This window comes from Catharus ustulatus, chromosome 2 (assembly GCF_009819885.2).
Source record: "Catharus ustulatus isolate bCatUst1 chromosome 2, bCatUst1.pri.v2, whole genome shotgun sequence".
Taxonomy (NCBI): domain Eukaryota; kingdom Metazoa; phylum Chordata; class Aves; order Passeriformes; family Turdidae; genus Catharus; species Catharus ustulatus.
This window is the reverse complement of record NC_046222.1, coordinates 111,061,363-111,086,408: the sequence shown is the minus strand read 5'-3', so window position 1 is coordinate 111,086,408 and position 25,046 is coordinate 111,061,363. Positions and strand designations below refer to the sequence as shown.

The 25,046-nt window shown below is 40.3% G+C and overlaps 1 protein-coding gene across 7 annotated transcripts; it reads left to right on the top strand.

The window, feature by feature from the left end:
• The first annotated feature begins 1,259 nt into the window (after positions 1–1,259).
• On the top strand, positions 1,260–24,829 carry ACOT9 (acyl-CoA thioesterase 9). Of its 7 annotated transcripts, none has more exons than XM_033053020.2 (16): positions 1,260–1,402; positions 2,738–2,829; positions 4,384–4,410; positions 8,117–8,162; positions 11,740–11,910; positions 11,991–12,028; positions 14,011–14,094; positions 14,691–14,794; positions 15,596–15,669; positions 17,717–17,784; positions 18,747–18,858; positions 19,904–19,994; positions 20,738–20,823; positions 21,589–21,676; positions 21,865–22,015; positions 22,153–24,829. In XM_033053020.2, exons 1-16 carry the CDS (start codon positions 1,389–1,391, stop codon positions 22,209–22,211), a joined length of 1,305 nt encoding a protein of 434 aa, XP_032908911.1. In that variant the 5' UTR covers positions 1,260–1,388; the 3' UTR covers positions 22,212–24,829. The 7 variants fall into 7 exon arrangements, with proteins under 7 accessions (XP_032908911.1, XP_032908913.1, XP_042634988.1 ...); XM_042779054.1 differs by lacking the exon at positions 1,260–1,402 and adding an exon at positions 1,709–1,797; XM_033053021.2 differs by lacking the exon at positions 1,260–1,402 and adding an exon at positions 1,838–1,860.
• The last annotated feature ends 217 nt before the right edge of the window (positions 24,830–25,046 follow it).

Sequence of the window (25,046 nt, the reverse complement as noted above, 5' to 3'; positions counted from 1 at the left end):
TCAGCTTTTTTCATGGAATCACAGAATGGTTTCATTTGGAAGGGACTTTAAAAACCATCTAGTTTTCAGAAGTTACTCTTACATGTAATGAATACTCTAGTTGTACTTTGTTTGCCAGAACGTGTTTTCTCATATCCTCATCCAATCTCGCTTGTGTTTTGCTAAGTCTTCAGCAAGGTGTGCTTAACAACTTCATTGCTAACTTGTACCTCCTGTATACACTGTCTTGCTGGCAAGCTGAAATGGCCAGTGAGAATCTCAAACACTGTGGGTGGTGTGGAAGCTGGGGCTGCCCCTGGATACGTGTACATATCCCACTCCCCGGGAGTGCAGACACGATTATGGCAAAGTGCTCTGGTTCTTTTGGGCTCGGTGCTGTCTTGGTGCAGAGCCAGCGCTGCCCCTCTGCCACACAGAGCAGGCCCCTTGTCGTCTCTGCTCTCAGCTTCTTCTGCTCCCAGGAATAAAGAAGATTCTGATTAATTGAACTTGATGATTATTTGCCTGTGCGAAGCACACAGTTTATTTAACACAGCCGTATTTTCACAAAATCGGTTAGGTTGGAAAAGACCCGAGATTATCGAGTCCTACCTGCGACCGTACGCCAACGCGTCAGCTACACCACGGCACTGAGTGCCACACCCAATTTCCCTCAAACACTTCTAGGGACGGTGACTCCAGAACCGCCCTGGGCAGTCCATTCCAATGTCTAAATACCTTTTCTGTGAAGAAATTGCTCTACCTAATGTCCAACCTAAATCTCCCGTGGCGCAGTTTAACACTATATCCTCTCGTAGTGTCGCTGACTGCCTGGGAGAAGAGGCTGACCCCCACCTGGCGACATCCTCCTTTCAGGGAATTGCACGGAGTGATAACGTCACTCTTCAAGATCTGAAGCCTCTCCTTACGAAATTGCGAGGCTCTCAGTTACGTTCCCTAGCAGTGCCCCCAAGTGACGGGCCGGGGCAGCAGGCCGTGTTCCCCACGGCCGTGTGACGGCTCGGGGCGCGCCTCCGGCTCCGGGCGCAGCGCCCAGCTGAGCGCCGCCAGCCCGCCTTCATCGCGGCACAGTGAAAAAACGGAGCATTAACGAGAAAACAGCACGGTGTTAATTAAAAGCGTCTCGGCAGGGCCCGCCCGCTCTGCCGGGCCCGCCCGACGACCAACGGTGTCCTGCCCCAACCTCCGCCCCGGGGAGCGGCCGCGCTGCGCGGCCACAGGGACACGGGGCAGGCCGAGGCCGGGCGGTGCCGCGCGGGGATCCCGGGGTGGGCAGGGCGAGGGCTCCCAGCTGCGGGCGGCCCGGAGTCGAGCGGCGAGTCGCTGCTGCAGGAGGACCGTGTGGCTGGGGCAGGCGCGGCCCCGCGGTGACAGCCCCGGCGAGCACCATGGTGCCCACCCGGTAAGGCGGCCCCCGCGTCCTCCGGCCCGGGGCAGGGAGACGGTGCCCCCGGCGGGCCCGGGCCTGGCCAGGGAAGGCCATGTCCCGACCCTCGCCCCGCGGCCTCGCCGCGTTCCGCCGTGGGGGGCTCGGGGCGCGGCCAGGGCGGGGCACCCCGAAACTCGAGCGGCGCCGCGGGCAGCGCGGCCTCGGGCGCGGCGCCTGGGCGGGCCTGGGGCACTGGGCTGAGGGGCCCGGGGCGCGGCTGCAGCGGGAAGGCGTTTGCGGGCCGGGCCGTGACACACCGAGCCCAGAGGCTGCTGCAGTCACGGAGGCGTTTCACCATCGCCATTCACGTCATTCCTGCTGCATACGGGACTCTGCTGCTCTTCAGAGTTTTATTTTTTTTTCTCCATGTATGTGTTTGTGTTCCCTTTTACTCTCTTAAGGCCTCCATGGGTATCTGCAGACAGTGAAAGGTTGTGTGTACATGATACGTATGTGTAGATATACATGAAAGGGAGAAAGAGATGTGTAAATGACCTTGCTTTTCTGTTGGTGCCCGGGGGCCTGCCACCTTTCCTTTTTTGAGGTGGAGCCCCTGTCCCAGAGGAAGAAAATTAAGGGACCAGCAATTAATATTCCTTGTCAGGGTGATGCTGTGAACGATCGCAAGGGGTTTTACACACCCCTCTGTGTTTTTGTGTTACCACGGTTATGCTTGCCTAGAAGAGTAGTGCTGGCTAGTATCTTGTAGAACACTTAGTGAATTGTGGGTGGATTACATTCTCTGAAGGGTTTCATGGTTGTCCCTTTTTGCTTAATAACTAAGAGGATTATATCCTGCACTTTGGGCTTTTTTGAGTTGCTGCAGTGCTAAGCCATGGAGGAGAAAACCAGGCTTGGCTGAATGGGACTCCTTGTGAGACCTTGCGAAATCCTTTTTGGGATATTCCTCCTTCACTGCCATGCACACCAGCCAAGTGCAGGAGAAGTGTATGGTTAGGGTCATAGATTGTTTCGTAGAGGCACATAGACCCCATCTGTGTTAAGATGCTATAGAGTAGAAGCTGGTATTAAGTCTAAATTGGTTGTCTCAGGATATCTGAATAGTCAGTGAAGAGAGCAATTACCGCCAGTGAAATATTCTTCTTTCTTGATTTTAGATAAGCAAGGGTGTCAGTTGGAATTTCAGTTGTCTTGGAACTGTTGCACTGATAGTATCTAGTTCTAAAAATCAAGCAGAAAATAAGGACTGGTGTTTCTGAAGTCACCAGCATAATTCCAAAATTAAGTCCTAAATTGTTTTCATAGAATTATTTTTAATGACACTAAATTCTTCTGCTCTGCCTATAGGTTGTGCATCATGAGGAATCTTCCTTCTGTTCTGGCTAGGACTCTCACTTCTGGGACCAGTGCCTCCCCAGAGTTTCTTACCATGTCTGAAGGTAAAGTAAATAGCTGAGCTCCAGAAGATTAAATGATATTACTAAGGAGTTTATTTTTTCAGGTGGTGTCCCTTCATGTATTAATATGGTTTGGATAATGAATGGGCCCTTGTCTGTTAGCTTATGGTGCTAGTGTTTAGGAAGCAGCAGAAAATCAGTGTGTTTGGAGGTGGATGGCACAAATATGCATAATCATTGAAACTCCAGATTTACAGGCTCCTCTGGTTCTTCAGCCTTGGCAGAGCTTGGTTCTTTTCTACATAATAACTGCTGCTCAACTTGGGTCTTGATAGTAAGTCAGTGTAGTGCAGATAGGTACAATGGAACTGGAGAGAATGACCAAGAAATGGGAATTGAGTGGAAACAATGCCATAAAGAACTTCTAACCTGTCAGTCCTGTTAATTTCGTGAATTGGTAGAAATCTTTTAATCAGATCAGCAGCACTGCCTCGTGAAATTGCTCTTGTCAATAGAGCTTTGTGTTGAAAGTTTGTTTCACTGCTCTAATAGTAATAAACCATAATGCTCCTGTTTCAGAAGCTTTTAAAAAGGTTTTCTTATGTTCTAATCCCTTGTACTGAGAAAAGGGCAGGAGGAAAAAGGCTGGAGCCAGGTACAAATAATTCCTTCATAGTGTTCTGCTTATATCTGAGATGTTCCTTTTTCCTTTGTTTTCTAAACAGAAGTCACCAATAGTTTCAGGTTATCCAGTAAAAGAGAACAGGAGAGTTATTTCTTGTTAGAGAACTTATTTTTGTTGTTGTTAATAAATAGCAATTTAGGATGTTACAGGAGAGAAGCAAGGATACGGAATGTTGTGTACTTGCAACTTGCCCTGATTGTTTATTTGAATATTTAAAAATTATGCCATCTAGAAGGCCAGTAAAAATTGTGAAACTATGAGGTCATCCTAGTACTCCAAGGGGTACTAATATTTTGTGGACTACAATAACTGTAAACATTTGAGATTCTGTTTCAAAATTATTCAGAGTTTTGCTGATATGTGAACTATTTTACTGTTATGTAAACTATACCTTCAGTTTGGGATCCATGCTTTCACAAACACCAAATACTTTTTCCTACTAGTTTTTCCACATGCTTCCTTTTCACAATTTTGGATTCCTGTTGTGAATGCCCTCACTTCTTCCATGGCTCGCCCAAAGGCTACACAAAGGAGGCTACACTTTTCCTCTGAAAAAACTCTAATCCCATTTTCTGAAAAATTCTCCAGATACTCTTCCCAAATTTAACAGTGTTTGTCAACAGAGCATGGTGGTGCCAAGTTTGAAGAGCTGTTTGTGATTACACTGCAAGCAGATACCACACAGAGTCAATGGACAGGGAACTGGAAAGCTGGCCTGAAAGGAAAGGACAAACTGAGTTGGAAACAAAAAGACTGTAAATCAGGCAAGGATAGATTGCCTGCAGTTACTAAAATTAAGGAACATGTGCCTAAATGAAACTGAAGCAGGTAGAATAACAAAAAATAGATATAGATGTAAATTGCATTGTTTATTTTCATTGTTAATCTAATCTGTGTTTTGTACTCTACAGGACAGTCACCCATTCATGTGAATAATGGTGTGTTGTGGTAATTTGTACATATTAAAATATTTGCTATAACACTAAACTTATTCAGCTACTGTTTTTCCTTACTTTAGCATTGATGAAAAATGAAGTTGAATAATTCTTCTCTGTTGCCTTGCTTAAAGCCCCTTTGCCTTTGGTGAATGGCCCTGGTCTTAATTGTGGCAGTTTTGTTGCACTAAATCTCTGTCAGCACAGTCTGTCTGCAGTGCTGGATTTAATGTTTCTAAGAGGCTTGTGGGATACAAAATCTCTCAGGGCAGCAGCTCCTGCAGTACTTGGCTTCATTTTAGACATTTGAGTCTGCGTCCTTCACCTAAGTCCAGACCAAGCTCTGTACCAAAGCCTGCACCTGGATGCAGCTGGAGAGGCAGCAGCATGAGGGACATGGATCTCCGTGGTAGAGATGAATGCAGTGAGCTTGTCTGGCTGCCCTCCTGCCTTTTCCACAGCACAGTGCAAATAAACTCAGACCCTGCTGCTCTGGCAGGATGACCCACTGATCCCAGTTTAGGAGATACTGTGCTACATGAGCATGATGGAGAAGTCCCATTTGCTATAACTGTTTTGCACACTTAAAACATTTGCCAGATAAGAAAAGAAATACCATATAGATTTTTGTGCTTAATTTTCTTACTTAAGTTTCTGTTGTTACTTAAATTTCTAATATCTAGAAGAGCAAGATAGTCTTCCCAGGAGGAAAAAAAGGAAAAAGTTAAAAACTGTGTACTTATGAGCCATAAAATGGACTAGATTTGGCTTGATAACATTTAGAAGCACTTTACACTTTGTCCCTTTTATTGTTAAGATAAAAATTTTAATATGTTCTCTGCCTGGATAATATTTACTTTTGTACCAACAAGTGAAATCAGATGTATTAAACGGGACTAACAGCTTACATACATTTTTGCAGGTTTGGATCTGAGATTTTTTTCAGAGCTTTTGACCTCTTTAGAGTTGAAAAGGAAGATGAATTTAGTTTAAACAAAGTTGTTTATTCCCTGTCCATCCCAGCACAGTCTGCACACTTGAAAAATTGAGGTTTTGTGTTCTGTAAGCTGTAACAGTGTTTCTGCTAACACTGTATTCATCAAATGCATGCTATGGCAGTTTCACAGGTGGAGTATGAGTAACAAGAAAGTACTACCTGTTCTGTAAGAAAGCCTGCTGCTGCTTAAGGAAAAAGAAATCAGACCTTCCCTGTTTCCAGGAGAAATCAACTCTCAAGATTTTCAGTCAGATTCTTTCCTTGAAATTTTTTTTGTTCTTAGAATTAATAGTAGTAGTAGTCTTCTGATTTCAAAATGTTTTAGCCTAATTTTGTAAAGAAATAAGGCCTAAGGAATTTATTTATTGTCTTTTTTCGCCTATCTTCTTGTCCTCCTCTTCTTCCAGAACCTTTTGTTGATGTCACCCAAAATAGATGAGCCACAGTCTCAAAGAGAATCATATTTCCACAAATTTTGTGAAAATTTGCTTGCAAATCAGAGGTTTGTTAGGGTGCCAGAGCTGGTGCTGGGATTAGCCGTGAAACCTGGTGTTTGCTGGCTGTTGGTGAGTCACTGGATCCATGTGCTGGCTGGCAGTCATTCCCTTGCCTGCCTCTGGCTCAGGCTGGCGCTTCTCTAGGAGGCAGGCAGAGCAGAAACAGGCTGGGAGTGCAGGGGCAGGGGCTGAGGGTGTTGCAGGGGAAGGAACAGGGAAGGGGAGGTTTGGGGTATAGCAGTAGTGGTGGTGTGGGGGGACTTGGGCAGAATCTGAAGTGACTGAGGAGGAGGGGGGCAGAGCTGAACTGATGGAGAAAGTGGAATGTGGTCTCAATCCTAGGAATTCAGCTATGCTTGCTCCATGGTTTATAGGACAACTTGCTGATCACTGTGAATACTCTGACCATTTAGTCATTTAGTTTAAAAAATGCCAAACTTGATAAAGGATCAGCTTGTGACTCACCAGCAGCCTCTTTCAATTGCACTATGAAATTCTGAGTACAGTAATTTCACGATTATAAGCCACACCATTTTGACTAAAATTTTGGTCCGAACCCAAAGTGCGGCTTATAATCAGGTGCAGCTTACATATGGACAAAGAAAGAAAAGTTACTGTTTTAGGAGGACAGGTGTCTGCTGAGAAAGGCAGGAACTTCTCTTTGAAATGGAGAATGTAAACCCCTCCCTCCAAATTATTATAATTTTGAAATCAAGGGGCTCTCAGGCAAAGATATGGGAATTAGGAATAACAGTTCTTTACTAGGGAAATTAAAATAGAAATACAGTACTACAAAGAAACAAACTCCAAACCCTGACAAAGTCAGAGTACAACCTGACACCCCGTCAGGCAGGGTGTTGGTAGCAGTCCCATTAAATGGTGGCTGCATCCTCCTGCAGTGACAGATGTGATTCAGTTGGAGCAGTGCTCCTGCAGAAGGTGCAGTTTCCCTCTGGAGGCCCAGTGGTGATGTGGAGAAATCCAGTTTTCCTCTGGAGTCCAGTGGAGAAAGGGGCTCCCTTAGTGTCCCCAAACCTCTGTTTTTATCTTGGTAAGAAATGTTGGGCTCTTCCCCCTGGCTGGAGCAACTTCCAATGGGATGCAGTAATTTTATCAGTCCCACAGTGGGACTCAATGGCCATTAGCAGACAATGACTCGCTGGAGGAAGGATGGGTTGTGAAAAGATAAAGAACAATGCCCTGCCTGGTTTCAATGGATGGCCCATTAGCAGAATATCTGCCGTTGAGATAAGGATCACTGCCCCCACCCTCAACAGATGGTGATGGAATAGATACCTTTTATCACACTCTGTATTATAACGTGCGGTTTATAATCATGAAATTACTGTATTTTTTGGTTGCTGTTCCTTGATTCGTCCCTAATATTTGAACCTCCTAGTATAAAAAAATCAGTGTAAATAGGCAAGGAATCTCTTCTGTACAATTCTCAACTTCTGTTCTGAGCTTGGGAATTGTTGCTGCTTGTTTTGAAATGTTTCCAAATAGCCAGAATTCACCAGCCATGGAATAGTTTGGTAAATTTGGTGAGACCTTAGCACACTTAATAATCTCATTTGAGAAAGAGTAGAAAAGATGCTTATGCAGTTTAGTATTGAAATTTAGGAAAAACTTGTGCAGAACTACTGTTAACTCTGAGAGTGCAAACAGTGCCTGAATAAATTGTATAGGCCTGTCTTCAGTGTCTTAACACTATATTCTCTCAGACTGCTAAAAATTTGGGCTATGAAACCCTGCTGGCAAGAACCAGTCTGCTGCTATTGCCTGCCTTTGTGGGTGGGATTATTTAATTGGTTTCCCAGCTGCACCAATCCTTTTTAAGCTCTTTTACGACTTTCTGATTTGTGTTATCTCTGTTTGTGTTTAAGCTGTAATATTTTCACATCCAAATTCCCCAGTCTAATCTTGATCCATGCTGTCTCTCAGTTATTAATTAGCACTGGAGGTGACTGATTGCACTAACAAACACTCTTTGTTGGCTATATGCAATAAGCTATGGCATCATGTTACTCAACCCATTACTGTGATATGCCTACTAACAGCAGCGGTGAATTTGGCCAAACTTTTGTTTCTAGGCTGCTATTTGCATGAATTTGCTTAATTTTCCTGTTCTGGGATGAGGATTGTGCCTTTAATGCCAGGCAACCTCACTTGCAGAGCTAAACTTGATTTGCTTTGATTTTTTTTTCTTTTCCAGTGCGGAGCAAATTGAGGGATTTAGTGGGAGCATCTACCAACTGGAGGTACAGTGTGCATTACATGTATTTTACTTCATTTGAAACCAAGGTGGAGCTCAGGGTTGTGGTAGTGGGAGTTGCCAAAAGTTAGCTTGCTGTCAGGAGAAGAAAAAGATGCCACTAAAAGGTAATTGAAACAAAGCTTCCGAGCTGGTACTTTGTGGATCACAAACTTCTAAGATTTCTCTGGCAGAAACAAAATACCAGATCTTGGTGCTTGCAAGATTGTCCCACTAGCTTTAAATCCAGTGGGAGTTATGAGCTGTAGAATCTGGCTGTCAATGCTGTGTTGCTGTTACATCTTGAGTTATCTCTAGGTGGATTGCCAGCATGATGGATTTATCCTGCACTGGATACAGGGGCAACTGAGCTTGTTCACTGTGTAGCAGGCTGTGTTCTGAATGCCACCTGTGTCTCTGGAAAATTGTCAGTTTGGGATTAGAGTCTCCTTAATCAGGAACATCGTAAGCATTTCCTTTGTCTGCTCTAACTTAATTTTTTATTAATTTACATATACTTGAAATAATTGCTGGTTTGGCTTTATTCAAGTTACTTTCCTCCCCCTCCATTACAGTGAATAAGCCAGAGTTGACTGTAACCCTCTGCTGTCACAGTCTGTAAAAGTAAATGTAGCAAACAGTCTGGAGGAATACACATTGCAGTTTGGTTGGTCCCATGGTTTTTGTTAATTTTGGCTGTATTTGCTGAGCTCTTTTCTCCCACTTTGTGGGAGACAGGGAAATGAAGAGGGGGCTTGCCTGGGTGAAGTATCTGATGTGTCCAGGCCTTCTGACTCAGTTTATCTAAACAAAACTTTAGGCATTCTAACAAAAATGTCTGAATCTAGGAAGCTGATTTTTGCTTAGTTAGAGTAGTATCTAAGTATGAGGGGGCTTGAACTTTTCATCAAGTGAGCTTGAAAGGGCTCTAGAAATTGTTTATGAAAAAGCCTTTCCCCCATCCCAGAACGGCTGAGGAGGAACAATGCCACATGGAAATACCATTTGAAAACTGAGATTTTAGAGGTCAAATCTGATCTTCCATCTATTTTTCACCCCCCCACTGCTCCCATCTTGGAGGGAGAGCAGACTGAGACCAGGATCACCACAGCAGTGTTTTTCTTGGACAGGTACTTCTCTCATGCTGTACAAAATACAGCAGAAATGGTTTGAAAAGTGATGAATCCTTTAGCTGCCATTAAGAAGTAAAGCCAGGGAGACCATAGATGGGAGTGCTTGAGAGAGACAGGTTTAATACTGAGAGGTTTAGTGGACATGGGTTGTGTAGCCTTTGAGAGGCCACTTTAAAAATAGAGTGTCGAAGAGTTGATGCATGTGGAGACTGAACAGCTGGGGATTTAACTGAGATAGGCAACAGCATGACTAAAGAGGACAAATTTTAGGAGCAGCTTGATAGGGGTCCTGAAAAGGGAACTGGGGAAGGACTGATATACACATATCTGGAATGCTGGGAGAGGGCAGGCATGCATTTTGGAGGAACATCTTTAACCATTGACTTTGCAAAAGGGAGACTTCGGTTTGTGATTTCTCTTGTAAAGGCCAGTGACATTTTGTATTTGTTATTAAAAATAAATATCTTCCTTATGTGTTTATTCTAGTTTTATACTTAAATTATAGTTAAAACTGTAAATCTGTTAATTGTTAAATATAGTCTAGATGGAGTTGTGACCATTTCAGAAAGATATAAACGTTCCTCAGAATGTTTAGGGCAGGTGCTTGTTAATACTTAGATGACTTGCTGTTACTGTATGACTAGTACTGCAGTGTGTAACAGTATTTGTCTGTTAAAAAGTGTTACTATATTGAGCCTAATACTTCTGCATATTAAAGAACACATTCTGAAGTGGAAGTCAAGAGGAATTCTGCTGCTCACCTCAGAGGAGCCAGGATGGAGCTGGTGAAAACAGAATATAGCTACATTTTTATTAGGTTTCTTTATGTTTGTAGACAAATTTCTGATTTACTTTCTGATTAATTTCTTTTAAGCCTTTCACTGAAAAACCTTGGAAAAAACTTTTTTAAAAAGCATGAAGATGCATCATCTTGGACTTTGCATCCTTCATTAGTCATCCAGTAATATTCCATTGCTATACAGTGGCATAACTTTAAACATTAACCCTCTGCAGGAGGTTGTTATTGTTCTGTTTTCTCTGAACTCCACGGTAATCATGTTGCCCAGATGAGGTAAACCACATCTCATGTTTAAAACAAACAAACAAACAAATGAAAATAACTGAAGTTTTCTGCTTGACTTTTGTTCTCTTTGATCATGGATTATTTGTATTTCCCCAAAACTTATTAAACAGAAAAGGGGGAATATAAATATGTTGAAGCTTGGCTTTCTGAAATAATATTCAAGCCAAGTAAGCCTTCATATTAAATGAATATCCAGAATTCATTCAAAGTCAAAACTTAAGACAAAATTTTTTTTTGGTGAAAAGATTTTCGGTTGTTTTCGTTCTTTATTTTATTTTTTAAATTGATTTTGTTAAACACAGTGTCACTGAAATCTCAGCAATGCAGCAAGCACAACTTGAGGGAATGGCACTCATCCTGAAATTTACCATTAAATGTGGTTGCTTAGTGTTTTATGCATTCTCTTGCTCTTTGAAGTGGATCCATATTTTTGTTTATTGCGTGGCCTTGGCTTTATACCAGAACTGTTGCATGTTTAACACTTAGGTTTTTAATAGATGGGTATTGATTCTAGGGATGTTATGAAATATTTGCTTTATTAAGTCAGGTTGCACTTTTAAGGGTAGGGAACTTTGGAACAGGTCAGAGAGTGGAGAGCATGTTGGGCAAGACTGTTACATCTTGTAGATATCTGTGCAAGGAATCAACTTGGTAGGTTGGGAAGAAGTGACAGTAAGTTGCATCCTTCACTGTGAGAGTTGCAACCCCTCTGACTTGGTGGTGGTGCTGGAAAAGCAGCTCTAAAGGAATTTTCTCCCTTTTCTGTGTTGTTTCTTTCTGTACCTTTCCTGGGTAGGAAGAGAGAAAGAGAAGTAGGTAAGTTTTCTTTCTTGCTGTTTGAACTGGTGCTGCAAAGGGGGAAGTCACCTATGGATGATGGCAAGTCTTAGCAGATTAGTTCTCTTGTCATTAGTGCTAGCCAACACTGTGCATCTGCTTTACTTCTCGGGAGAGATTGTAAATTGATGGTCAGTCCTTTAACATTGGCAGTGTGGGAAGATTTGTGATACTGTAGCTCTGGAAAACATAAATATGCACAAAACCTCATAGGTTAAATTATGTGTGGTTTGTTCTTTTCAAGGGGAATGATTTTGGTAGCATTCAGAATTAGATGCATTTTGTTCATCTCACTAGTGTGAAGTATGTGCTTGCCACTTGTACACAAACTATTTCAAAGATTTCTGCGGTAGTTTTGCTTAGCATCTCTCATTTTGTGCATTTCACTTTCTTTTCAAGGCATGTTCACTGTGTCTTGCTGTTTCTACTACTTTTTGGTTTTAACTTCCATAATTATTGATGTGACATCTTTTAGTTAGGGTTTCAGTTCTCTTGTTGTACTTCAGAACTAAGGTTTTTTTCCTTACCAGGGATCATGTCCAAGCAATGCAAGAAAGAAAAGGTCTTCGTACTTTACTGGCAAAACGGCAGGAAGATCTCCCTCCTAGGAGAATGAAGGATAGCTACTTGGAAGTTATTCTCCCTCTAGGAAGTCAGCCTGAAATAAGAGAAAAGTACCTGAATGTACACAACAGTGTAAGGTAACAAAGCAACCATGTTACACCTACAGAAAACTCTTAACTTCTGTTAAGTATTTAATTGTCAAACCCCTATATTGCAGGTTTGGAAGGATACTTGAAGATCTCGACAGTTTAGGAGGTATGTACCTATGCCCTTGTAAAGGCTGCACAAAGTGAGTTTGATTACTGCTGAGCACTGCTTGTGTGACACAGTATGACCTTGGAGGGAAACCCATAATTCTGCCACCTCAGAAAGGAAGGAAAAAAGAAGACATTGGTACTGAAAGAGGAGGAAGGATGGTAAAGAGCAGATGGAAGAAAAATTGTTCAGCTTCCTGCCTCTGCCAGATTTTTAAGGGACCAGCTACAAAAATAATTTACTGAAAAGTGATCCTAGATTATGAATTTGCATTGAGTGTGAACTCAGAAAATTTGCAGAGTGCATATTGCAAACGAAAACTTACGATTTTTTTAAATCTTAAAAAAACCACAACAAAATGCAAATGAGATGCGAATATTTTAATCTTTCCCTTGGGGAGAAGAGAGTATAATATGGAAAATATGTAATGTATCCATTGAGAACAAATTTAAAAAAAATTTTTTTTGGGTTCTGCAAATTGTTGTTAAGGGTAAAACCAACCAGTTGTTTCATGAGTTATGTTTCTAAATTTTTTTTCTCTTTTTTATTTATTTGTGGCCTTGAAAAGTTCACTATCTTTTCCTTTTGTATCATATGTGTGAGGTTATTAATAGGACTGGGAGATACTTTTTCTTCAAACATCTCCAGATGACTTCCTCCTTCATCTGAATTCCATAACTTGTTGGGAGCTTTTGATGGAGGTTTTTGACAAAGAATTAAGTGCTTATTAAAGGAAATTTGTGAATGTAACATCTCTTTTCTGTTCCTTCTGAGAGTCCAGATGGACAAAATTGAGGAAGGCAGAGAAAGAAATGAGTGCATATCTATTGAGGATAGACCAAATAGCTTCATGACTGATATTTCTTCCTAGGAGGTGGAAGATATTAGTTTCAGTGCCTGTCCTGAATTCAAAAAGGAGACTTCAAACTGTTCACTACCCTGCATTGTTAGATGAGAGGAAGGAGCCTGTTTAATTTCCCCAGAAATCTGTGAAGATCCAATTTTTTTTCCTGTGACAGCACTGAATGTCTTTGCCTTCTCTGCAGTCATACTGGGCTCCAGTCAGTTCCAATGGGGATGTATTGTTTTGTGTTAATCAGGATTCTGTCCCAGTTAAACAACCTTCAGGGTGGTCATATTGATACAATAAGTTGATAGGCATAACAAATTTTGGAATTGTAACTCCAGTAAACACAGGGAAAAAATCTTAGATTACTTGGAAAGATAGAGATCTTCCAGATCACAGAATATTCTGCTTTGGAAGGGCCCCACAAGGATCATCAAGTCCAGCTTTGAAGTGAAGAGTCCATATAGGGATTCCTTCTCTCTTATCTCATTAAGTACATGACAGATATTTTTGATAATGAAGATCTGTGTTGAGTGAAAATTACATGAACACTAGAAAAAAACATATTTTTGCAGCCTTGAATTACTCCATGGAGTCTGTTTACTTGGGTGTGCTCTTATGAACAAAGCTAATTAGTTTAAATAGTGGTTTGGCTAGTAGTAATTGCAGTGTGATAAATACCTCTGACTATGGTTTTGTGCCTGTAAGGCACAGTTTATTTAATCTCCACCTCTTTAAAGGAATCAGTATTTAAAAAGTCCTCAGATAGCATGTATCCTTGGACAACCTTCATGAAATCAAAATAGAAGATAGGAAGAGTCTGAGACAGGGAGCTGCAGAGGTAGAGCGAAGAGATTATGTGGGATTGGAAGTCAAGTGATGAGCTGGTTTAAAATGCTTAGTTAAATTTATCCTTGTAGTAAGTAAATACCCATAAAACTGAGACAGCTGCTGCTGTTTTCTTTATAACCATCTCATGTGTTACATACATAAAGATGTGGAAGGTGTGCTCTCCTATAGTAGAATACTTTAGTTTGTGTTTTCCAGGTACCTCTTATGCTTTGCAAAGATGCTTTTGATCAGCTCCACTTACGTTTTTGTTAAAGAGCTGGCTCCATTTTTGGTCTCTTCACAGTTCTTATTTGCTACACTCACACCAAGCAGGAAATGCAGCAAAGGTCTCCTTTATCCATCGTTACAGCTCTGGTGGATAAAATCAGTAAGTGGAAATTTAGTAAATAAAATAGTTTCATCTACTTGTCTCACTCTTTCATCAGCTGCTGTCTTCCCATGGTTGTTATTGAGGATACCTTTTTCACTCCTGTTTGGTTCACTTCATCTTGTTTTAGCTTTGAAGTTTTCTGGCTTTCACTGACAAGAGGTGGGAAGAGGGTTTTGTAGATGCTTTTTGGCATTTCATATGTCATTTCCCTTCAAAATGCAACTTCCGTGATTCCTGCACTTTCGTGTTTAGTTTTATTTTGGCATGCAGATTCTTAGCTTCGTTATTGAACAGTATTTGTTCTGGTGGAGTTGGACCTTGCTTGTGTTGCCTGTTCTACTGAACACTCCCTTGTGTCTGCTGTCCACCTGTGTGCCTGCTTCCTACTCCTGTTCTGGCTTCAGAAGTCTGCAGAGGCAGAAACTGCAGACAAGCAGTGTGGTCCCTTGGGTCCCTTGCAACAACTGTCTTTTTTGGGTTGTCTTTGTGTGTGTTGCCACTTTCAGATCACATAAAGGTCCTAGAGAATCTGGCCTGTCTAGTATTAGTTGTTTGTGATCTGTCTCCAGTAACCCCTAATGTTTGTGTTGTAGATTTGTGCCAGAAGATTATACATCCAGATTGTGACATCAAATTCACAGGCAATGTTTCTTGGGTTGGGAAGACCTCCATGGAAGTGAAGATGCACATGCTGCAGGTTAGTTCCTGTGACTTCTCTCCATCTTACCACAGGCACGAGGTGCTTCAGGGGGAATTTACAAGAGCATATAGTGACAGGACAAGGGGGAATGGCTTCAAACTGAGAGAATGCATTTAGATGAGATAGTGGGAGGAAATTATTTATTGGGAGGACAGTGAGGTACTGAGACAGGTTGCCCAGAGAAGCAGAGATGCCCCATCCCTGGAAGTGTTCAAGGCTGGGTTGGATGGGGCTTTGAGCCACCTGATCTTGGAAGGTGTCCCTGCCCATGGCAGGGGGATTGGAAGTAGATGGCTTTAAGGTTCCTTCTAACCCAAATTATTCTGTGATTCTATGATTCTGTGATAATTCAGGTAAACAGGAATTTTTTTTTAATTCAATTGTTCTCCTTAAATGAAGTCTCTGATACAGAAGATAATGCTACACTTTCTTGTTCTGAACTCCTTACAGTGCTGTTATTAGTGGCAATTTGGTATATATATATAAGAAAAAAAGCTATGGCATTTCTCAGAGTAAAAGTTAAGTGGGCCCTTTTGCAATGACTGTGTTGATTTCCTCCCCTCCTTGCTCAAAGCTTTAGTCCCTGGTAAATGTTTACATTGCAGAATTCCTGAAATGAAAGTTTTAATTATTTCCTTATCTTTGACCTATTGTGAGAGGTCTTGGTAAGAATGACAGAATGTGAAAGTAAGCAGAACTAACAGTATGATTGAATAGTTTGTGTCAACTAAATAGCTAGCTAAGCACATTTCCAGTTTTGGAGTTCAGTAATTTATTTTTTTTTACTGTCTCTTTTAGCTACATGATGGTCATTACAACCCTGTGTTAGATGCAACCTTTGTCATGGTGGCTCGGGACCCAGAGAATAAACGGTAATTTGTAGGACAGGAAACGTTTCCTGAATTCTGCTGTGCTGAAAATGGCAAACATGGTAGCTTGCTCTGTATGTGTGGCAGCCATAAAATGTAGGTGGTAAATAAACCACACAGTTGATGCTTTCTGCTGGCAAGTGTTAACTTTCCTGTGATAAACTTCAGACTTACTTTAGCAGTCGTGATACGGGAATTGCTGGGAGACTTGGGATCTGACCCTTTTTTTAAAACAGATTTTTCTGTGTGTTTGAGTGACTAGTGTGAATGAGCACAGAAGTGAATGAGTCTGCCAGAAACCCACCTGCATTCTACTAGTTGTTTGAATTAATTATTGAGTTTCAGTGGTTAAATAGTCTTTGAGGAATAATATCATTAATTCCCTAACAGACACTTAATAGGTATCATCAGAATAATTCAGGTTAAAACTTGCTTGTGTAACTAAGATGGAGCTGGTATTCCCACAGAACTTAAAACCCCCCTAGACACTTTGTTATTTTTCTGGTTTTACTTTCTCTGTAATTCCTTAGTTATTTGAATAAAAGACTGCTCAGTTGCCATTTAGGTTTATGACTCCAGCATCAGAAAAATTTGCTGTAATTCTTGCCTCTTTCCTATATAGCCTGCCCAAGTAATGAACATTTCTCTTTTTCTAATTAGTTTAAATAACTGTTTATATTTAACAAAGATGTGTTTAATGAAGGGGTTTTACTTGATATAATTATGTGGTCCTGATAACATTAGAAGTAGTTTCTAGATTTTTTTCCTTCAGATTTTTTCTAGAACCAGTGAATATACTATACATTAAGAAAACATTCTATTATGGTTCCCATTTAAAAGACTAATTTTACAAAATAATGACATCCAATCAGCTGTAATTATACAGTAGCAGATTGGCTGAGGACAAGCCTACATGGACTTGTGCAGATAGATGCAAACTTCAGTGGCTAGAACAAGCTAGCTGGCCAAAGGCCAGCTATGTTTTGGTTTTGGAAGCATTCTGTCCATGTAAGGAGGGTATTTATGTGAGTCAAAACAGTTCAGAGAGGTACAGGATATGTTAGGTTGGCTGTTGCCCCACAGAAACAGGGTTGTGTGGCTTTGGGACCATTGCAAACTTGCATCTCAGCAGCTTAGGGCTTGGCCAGGAAAGCTGACGTAGATGTGTGCTGAACTGAGGGGAAATGACTCTATGATGGAGAAGAAGCTGGTGGATTTCCAAAATCCAGAGGTTTAGCAAACCTCTAGGAAAAGATCAGTTTGTTTTAAGAGAAAAGCTCCTCTCTGCCTCTTGTTGCCGGCCAAAGTAAAGGCTTGGGTACAGGTGAATTGTTCAGCAGGTCTGTGTGTGTGTGCATGTATGTATATATATGTTGTTCTCAGCATTTGTGTAAATGTTGAAAGTTGAAAAATAATAGTTAGAAACTATGGGGAAGAACAGCTCTTGAAAATAAGTGTTTGCCTTTACTTGTGCAAATAATTAAATGTTATATAATCAGGTTAAAGTAAACTTATTTGTGCAGTAAAATAAACATAGAAATGTTGTGCTGGAGGCATAATCTTTGATAAGTGGTACACGTGGTAAACAGCTTTTGGCTGTTGATAAGGCTGTCAAGGGAACATGTAGATTATAAAACCACTTGCTAGCTATGGCATCATGCTTCTTCTATTCCAGAAGGAATTGTACCAGTCAAGTTTTGGTTTAGACTGTCCTATATAATCATGTTTTCATTTACGAGTTTCTGAACAGCTTTCTTCTTGGACAGTCTTCATTATAATTTATGAGTACAATTTTAGCTTCTTAAGAGCCACAGAAGTGTCACTTTCTCTTTCCTGATTGCACTAGGTAGTGCTTGGATCCCTTAACTGCCTCTTCAGAGTTAAAGCTAATGTGATATTCTGGCAGCCCTATTTTTTTTAATCACATAACCTGAAGTATGTAATTTCGTCTTGTACTGTGTACGTAAACAAAAATGGAAGACTGTTATAATGTATTTACTGGACAAATTCTTATAAAGTTTGTAACTTAAAAAAAACTTCCTGTCCATAGGCCAGCATTTGTTAATCCACTCATTCCTGAGAGCCCTGAGGAGCAAGAAATCTTCAAGCAAGGGGAATGTATGTCATATTTCCTGGTAGTATGCACATCTGCCTCAGTTTCGACTTAATAGCTGGGAGGAATCAAAGTTCAGGAGTTCTGCTTCTCAGAAATGCTCCTAATTTGTTTAAAATCAAATTTTTGTTCTGTCTCATTTGTATCAGTAGAGTAAGAGAGTTTAAAAGTCTGCTACCACATGCTTGGAACCTCTTTGACTAAACTGACAAACACTCCTGATGTACTCTGCACATCCCCATGACTTCTCCCTTGTCAGGATGCTCCCTCTGCTTTGGATCTGAGTGCAGCACAGCGGCTCCTAGTGCTCTGGCCAGCTGCTTACCCCATGGTGGGCCTGCAGGACATCACAGCTCTCACCTGTCCATGTGCACATGTTCCTTTTAGAAAGAAATTCAGGAAAAGAAAAGTGGGAGAGCAAGGGAATGAGCATATAGCTCCATCCTCGTTTGTTTCAAGCTGGAGTTTTAAAATTGAGAATTAGAAAAACACTAAAGACTGAATAAATTGGACAGAAGATAATTTAAGCTAAAAATTCAATCATTGCAGCCTATGGTAATGAGTTCTGTCATTAACTTCCATTCTTGTACCATTGGCAAAATCTGGAGCTGATTGTTCTGTAGGGTTTCTTGTTAGATATGTTCTGTACTTTGAGGGCAGTACTCAAGTTTTCTGTAAGAGCAGTGTGTGAGTGTCAAAATATGTGTAGAAGTTCTTCATCACATTGGTGAGCTACTAGTGAACTTCTGCTTTATTTTTATTTCACTGCAGTCAGTTATAAAAGCCAAATTTCTCTTTGGATCTATAGGACCATGAAGTCCTATACAGCTTTTAGCTTATGGGGGAAAAGGAAAAATGGAAAGATAGTTGATTGCAGGTTAAAATCTTCAGAACCATTATTTGTTTTTTCTTTGAACTTTAATCCTATGGGGTTTTTTTTTGTTTGTTTTTTTTTTTTAATATTCAGTGAACAAGTTGAAGAGGATTGAATTCAGCACTGCTTCCTTACTGAAAATGGCTCCCACTGCAGAAGAAAGAAACATTGTGCATGACATATTCCTTAATACACTGGACACAAGGCAAGAAGGGGAGGGGTGAAGGAGAACTGACGTCTTGTGAAAGAGAAAAGTGCCTGCTTGAGTGGCTGCTTGTAACAGGGTAGTCTGGAATAAACACACATTTAAATTCTGTGGCAGTTTATTTGAAATGCAGGTACAAACTTTGACAGCTGCAGCTCTTAGAACAGTCTTCTGTTGTTCTAAACAAGCTGTTAAGAATAATTTTGAGGAAGAAGGTTGATGATGCTCAACCAGAAAAGAGAATGGAATGGTTTTGCAGTCATGACTTGCACAATCAGTTTTCTGCCATGATACCTAATTAAAAAAAACTCTGAGGGCAGGAAGTGGCCATCTTTTAACCAAATAACCTTGCAATGTGGCTTAAATACAATACCTGACAACATTATTTGAGGGAGTTGTTAGCATACTTCTCTTACACTTGAAGTTGATGTGAAGTCATCTTATGGCAACAGTGATAGAACAATGTATAATTACATTAGTGCAGTGTTTATGATGATTATAATTTCCTTTACAGCCTATACAATTGTTATTTTTAAAGCTGTATACCAAAGGCAGACCTGCTTTCCCTTAAAATTAGTGGTTGTACTTTGTACACATTCTGTCTGGGTCTGAAAACTTCAAAAACTGTCTACATGTTTGATGTTGAATTATTCTATTAGCTCACTTTGTGCTTTTATTTCCTATTATGATTTAAAAAAACAGAGCAAGGCTTTTTTGACAAAGTGTGAACTTTGTGATTCATCTTTTCTTTCATGTACCTTTCTCAAGCTTCTTCATTCACATAAACTTGAACATTAGTAGAAGCATTTGGAAGATGAGGAGCATAGGTTTATTGCGATAACAAATCAAAGGACAGCTTTAGATAAGGCTTCAAGGTCAGCTGGAACAGTGTTTAGTGATACCATTTCTGGTTTGGGTTTATTTTGGTGTTCTATGTTTTTGTGGGGTTTTTTTAGTATGTGTCTGCATTTGCTATTTATGCTTTTTTTGGCTTGCTAAATTCTGCTAATTCTGTGGACTGTAAAGTTTATTGTCTCTTCCAAAGGACAGTGAGTTTCCGGAGTCGTAAATTACCACCCAATTCAGTGTGGATGGAAGATGCAAAGCTAAAAGGCCTGCAGATTTGCCATCCTGAGGTATTTTGAAAAATATTTAATGAATTACAGAAGTGACTTTGAGACGAAATTTTTACAGGGACACATAGTGACAGGACAAGGGGTAATGGCTTTAAACTGAAAGAGGAGAGGTTTAGAATAGGTGTTAGGAAGAAATTTTGTACTGGGATTGTGGTACGGCTCTGGAACAGATTGCCCAGAAAATTTGTGGATGCCCTATCCCTGGAAACGTTCAGAACCATACTGGGGGGGCTCTGAGCAACCTGGTCTAGTGCAAGGTATCCCTGCTCAAGGCAGGGAGGTTGGAACCAGATAACTCTTAAGATCTCTTCCAACCCAAATTCTTCTATGACTATGAATTTTTACCTAAGATTAGTCAAACCATTATTTTGTTTGGCTTCTGCAGTCCTTGCAATTTAGAGCCTAGTTTCTTTTGCTAGTTTTTTGCAAAATGGATGATTTTTAATGACCTTGTTTTCTTTTCCAAACTTCATTTTGTGTAAAGAAATTCCTTTGCAAAGTGTTTGCAAAAAGTTTGGCCTTTGGTTGCTGATACAATTTTGAGTTGTTATCTTATCCTGTCAAATTAGTCAGATGAGCTCCTATTAAGTAAAATTGCCTTGGGCATTTTGAATTTTACATACACATTTCAATAGTGCTTTTTATATATTCACATGTTGGGACTTCTGTTAAATTCTGTGAACTGAACTGCAGACTTCAACATAAGGCTGTGAAAAGAATTTGGTATTTGTTTCTATGTACAGGCACGGAACATCTTCAATAGGATTTTTGGGGGTTTTCTCATGAGAAAGGCATTTGAACTGGGATGGGCAACTGCTTGCAGCTATGGGTGAGTTGTGGACCTGCAATATTTATATAATCCAGAGCATTTTGCTGATACACAGAGGTTGGGAACCCAAGCTAACCAATCTAACAACAATCTGAGCTGAAAAAATGTAGGTATCTGGTAGAATCATGCACTATTAGTGCTCAGTGCTGCTTTACTTGCAACATCTATTATATTTACAAAGAGATTGGCATCTTGCTCCTTGGAGCTTTGGGTTTTATCACCTGTCAAGATAGAAAATACATCCATTTTCTGTTTTCTTTTATCTTACCAAGCTATAGAGATGGACTTTCTAACCATATATCATATTCTTTCTATCAAATAAATATTACATCTTTGCATTCAGTACACAAGAGGAATGGGTTCTAAACTTCTTCTATTAATGCTTGAGGTTAGGAAGTGTGACTGAAGTCATTACCCAGCAAAGGTCTATGTGTCAGTTTAATGGGGTATACAAGGCCTGATATAAAGTTAAGTGGTTTGTGTCAGTGCTTGAAAAACTGAGACCTGAGCAATGATAGCCTGAAGATTGTCTAGCGAGTGTAAGTCATAAGATAAAATAATGGTGCAATAATGTATCCTTAAAAAGTGCGTGTGAGAGATTGCCTCCAGTGATGACATAACTCCTTAACTCTTCCTGTAGCCTCTGTTTAAGGAAGAGATTTATTCTCTAGTAATCCTTCATTAAAATGCTGACAAATATATATTTTAAATTTCTGCAAACATCCTTTTTATTTTTGAGAAGAAACTTATCTTTTGCTTCCTCAGGGGTTCCAGACCCTTTATTGTATCTGTTGATGATATCATGTTTCAGAAGCCAGTTGAAATTGGATCCTTACTACTGCTTTCTGGACAGGTAGGAGTTGATTTCCTTTTGAAAATTAATATTTTTCCTTGTCTTTGCTGTCACCTGTGTTAGTCACTGATAATTAACAATGTGTTATAAGAGTGTGTGACTTTTCTTGTTAAAAAGTGTAATTAAATCTGTGACAGTTTTCAGTACTGGTGATAAAAAAAGCTCTAACTCTTGTTTTAACTGTGTAGGTCTGTTATACAGAGAAAAACTACATCCAGATTCGAGTACACAGTGAAGTTTATAATGCAAATACCAAGGAGCACCATACTACCAATACTTTCCATTTCACATTTATATCAGAAAATGAGGTCCCACAAGTTGTACCTAAGACATATGGAGGCAAGTATCCCATTAATATGTTGTCATCATAACTCTGTAAAAAAGATTAATTTATTTTAATGTCTGTTTAGTTGTAGTTGCCCAGTATTGATACTAAGGTACTAACGTGGTTCTCTCTTTTCTCCACTTCATTTCAGAGTCCATGTTGTACTTAGATGGGAAGCGACACTTTACTGCAGTCATGAAAGAAATCTGACAGGCACTGGGTGGCTAATGGACAGGTGCTTGTAATACTCAAAGAAAAACCCAACAAATACCCAAAACCAAACCAACCAAACCCAAACTCCACACCAAAACCTTTTCAGTATTCTTCATGTATTTGCATATATTTGGATTTTTTTTACTCTTTACTACTAGAATTTGTTGAAATCATTTACATGCCAATGCTAGTGAAAAGAGGCTGAAAAAAATGCAGTCTTAGGCTTTGGATAGACTGTCTATTTTGAGAAATCTCATTATAACCTTTGCTGTCTTGTCACCATCTGCTGCCTTTCCCTTGGCAGATCTCCGTTGTGTTTCCCTGATAAGGGATAGAAGTTCTGTCAGAAAAAGGTGTGAATAAGTAGATATACACAGGTGAAGCAAGTTGATCTACATTCTTGTGTAAATTAGGTTAAGAGTCATAATTCTTTTTTGAACAAGGATACATGCATCCAAGCAGCAGCAGAGGCTCAGAAGTTACTTGTGTGTGCACAATGGAAAGCAGGTGTTTCCCATCCCTGGGGATTTTACAAGGCTATTGCAGCCTCTGTTTGTATGGTTTCATGTTCCCTGGGGAGGAAACTGATTTTTGCAATGAAGTGAGGTGGCTAGATGGTATTTTCTGGTACTCTGTTTCCTTGCCAGCCTCTTCTAATTTTTTGTTTGTTTTAATATACAGCTGGGAGTTTCTTAGTGAATTATTTCTCATGGCTTGGAGACTAGACTCTGATTGGTGAGACTGGGACTGGGAAGTGGTGGTATAGAACAGAACATTTTGGTTTATTAAGGACTGGGAACAGAAAAGGTAAAGTGCCCAAATGGGGTGATGATGATGCTTGGTGCTGCAGTTAGGGGTCCTGAGAATCTTTGTTGAGCAGATCCCAGGTCAGCTGCTGAATGATGGGAGGATCTTTATCTCACTGAGGGGTAGTACAGCTAGAGGATTGTCTCATCCTCAGTTGGATTATTTATCTGTTCCCTTGATAGACTGTAGTGCAGTATGAGTACTGCACAGCTCTGAAGGTTGTCAAGTTTACCTGTGAAGGACAGAGAACTTCCCCAGCACAGAGGGAACACTATGGTGATCATACTATGGCAAATAAATAACAGGAACAGAGTACTTAATACTGAAGTGCTTTCAGTGTAATTGAGAAATTTTTAATAATCTCCAATTTCTGGCACATAAACCTCAATTTCCTGAAATCAGGAAGCTGAGTGGATGGGAGGCATCAACTTTTAGCAGTGAAAATGTCACAAGCATGAAACTGCATCTCTGGTTCCTTCATATCAAGATTGATGTCCTAATTGATTGGGACACCCAAAGAGGAATTGGGCTCAGAGGTTAAATGGATGAAATGTGATGTCTTACAATACACAGGAACAGATTCTGGCTTCCCTGTGTGGTCTAAAATCTTTTGAAAAGAGGATGCAGGAAATAAGAATTATATCAATCAGCACAGATGCCTGAAGCACATTGATAAAATAAAGCAGCATGTTGAGCTTTTATTTCTGAGTCAGAAAGCCTGGGACAGTCACAATTTGGAGCAGTTTCCTTTGGTGCTAGGATGGTATAAAGTTCATGACCCCTAGCAGCTCTTGTAATTGAGCATTGTGATAATCAGCATGTTACTCATCAGCCTTTCCTTCTTAAGATTCAGCTGCTGTATTGGGTAAGTTAGATGGGGGAGGCACAGGGGTGTGGCCTGATCCAGAACAGATTCATGCATTGCCCTGATGGTAAACTCTTGGTTCCTTCCATAGAGTTTCTCTCTTCAGCCACACTCCAGTGCTGACTTAGCTCTGTGGCATTAAAATATTTTTCTTTAATGGTTATGATGCTGTGGAGATAAATTGTATTTTCTGGGTTTTTCCTTTTTAAAACTGACTCTATTAGATTGAATCACACCAAGAACTGAAATTGTATCTCAGTCCCCCTTGTTGCAGGGATCAATCCCTTGTTGCAGGGCTCAGTGTAGACTGTTTTTTAACAGTTGACATAGTCTATAAATAGGAAGGCAGGAAATGAAAGGACCTTTTTTAGAACTATGTTTTACTCCTGAGTACCTGCAGATTTTTGTCACTGACCCAGTGATCCTACCTGGATCACTTTTTTATAGCACATGTAACTTGAGGGGATATCAAATTCATCCTCTACTGACTTTTCAGCTGTATTTAAAGATTAATTTATCATAATTCTAAATTCAGCCTTTGGGAAGGGGTTGGAGATGAGAAGAAATAGTAGAATATAGAGGAAGGTGTGACATTAGAATCTGTGGACACCATGAAGAAAATTAATGCCACAAATGAAGATGCATAAAAGAACTGATGTGTTCTCAAGTTTGTGATAACTTCATCACATACCACAATGACAGTACTTACAGAATGTATGTACAGCCATACAGAATGTGTGTGTGTGTGTATACACATATGTAAAAGATACGTGCTTTTCTGTCTATGTATATATACTCATGTATTTTTTATTCCAAGATGGCAACTCCAAGCTGTCACTCTCTCTTGTATCGTTGTTCAAGGGTATGCATGCTGCTTTGTGCCTTTGTGTGTGTATGAGAAAAATGTTCTCAGATCTCACATTAAAATATTTCAACATAGTAATTCACGTTGGGTTTATGTTGCAACTTATATCTAGCTTATCACTGCTGTAGGTAACTAACCATTACCAGAGAAGGAATTGCTAGAAAATATTTTTATTTCTAGTAATCTTATCTATATATTTAATTGACTGTGGCTCTGTAGCATGAAGCAAATGTCTGGGCCCGTTGTTTCTTGGAATGCAGTGAGGAGGAGCAGGATTGCCTACAAAAGGAGATTT

Coding starts and splice junctions, on each gene's coding strand:
- ACOT9 (XM_033053020.2), top strand. Junction 15,670..17,716: donor CGGGACCCAGAGAATAAACG/GTAATTTGTAGG, acceptor TCCTGTCCATAG/GCCAGCATTTGTTAATCCAC. Junction 18,859..19,903: donor CTTAATACACTGGACACAAG/GCAAGAAGGGGA, acceptor TCTCTTCCAAAG/GACAGTGAGTTTCCGGAGTC.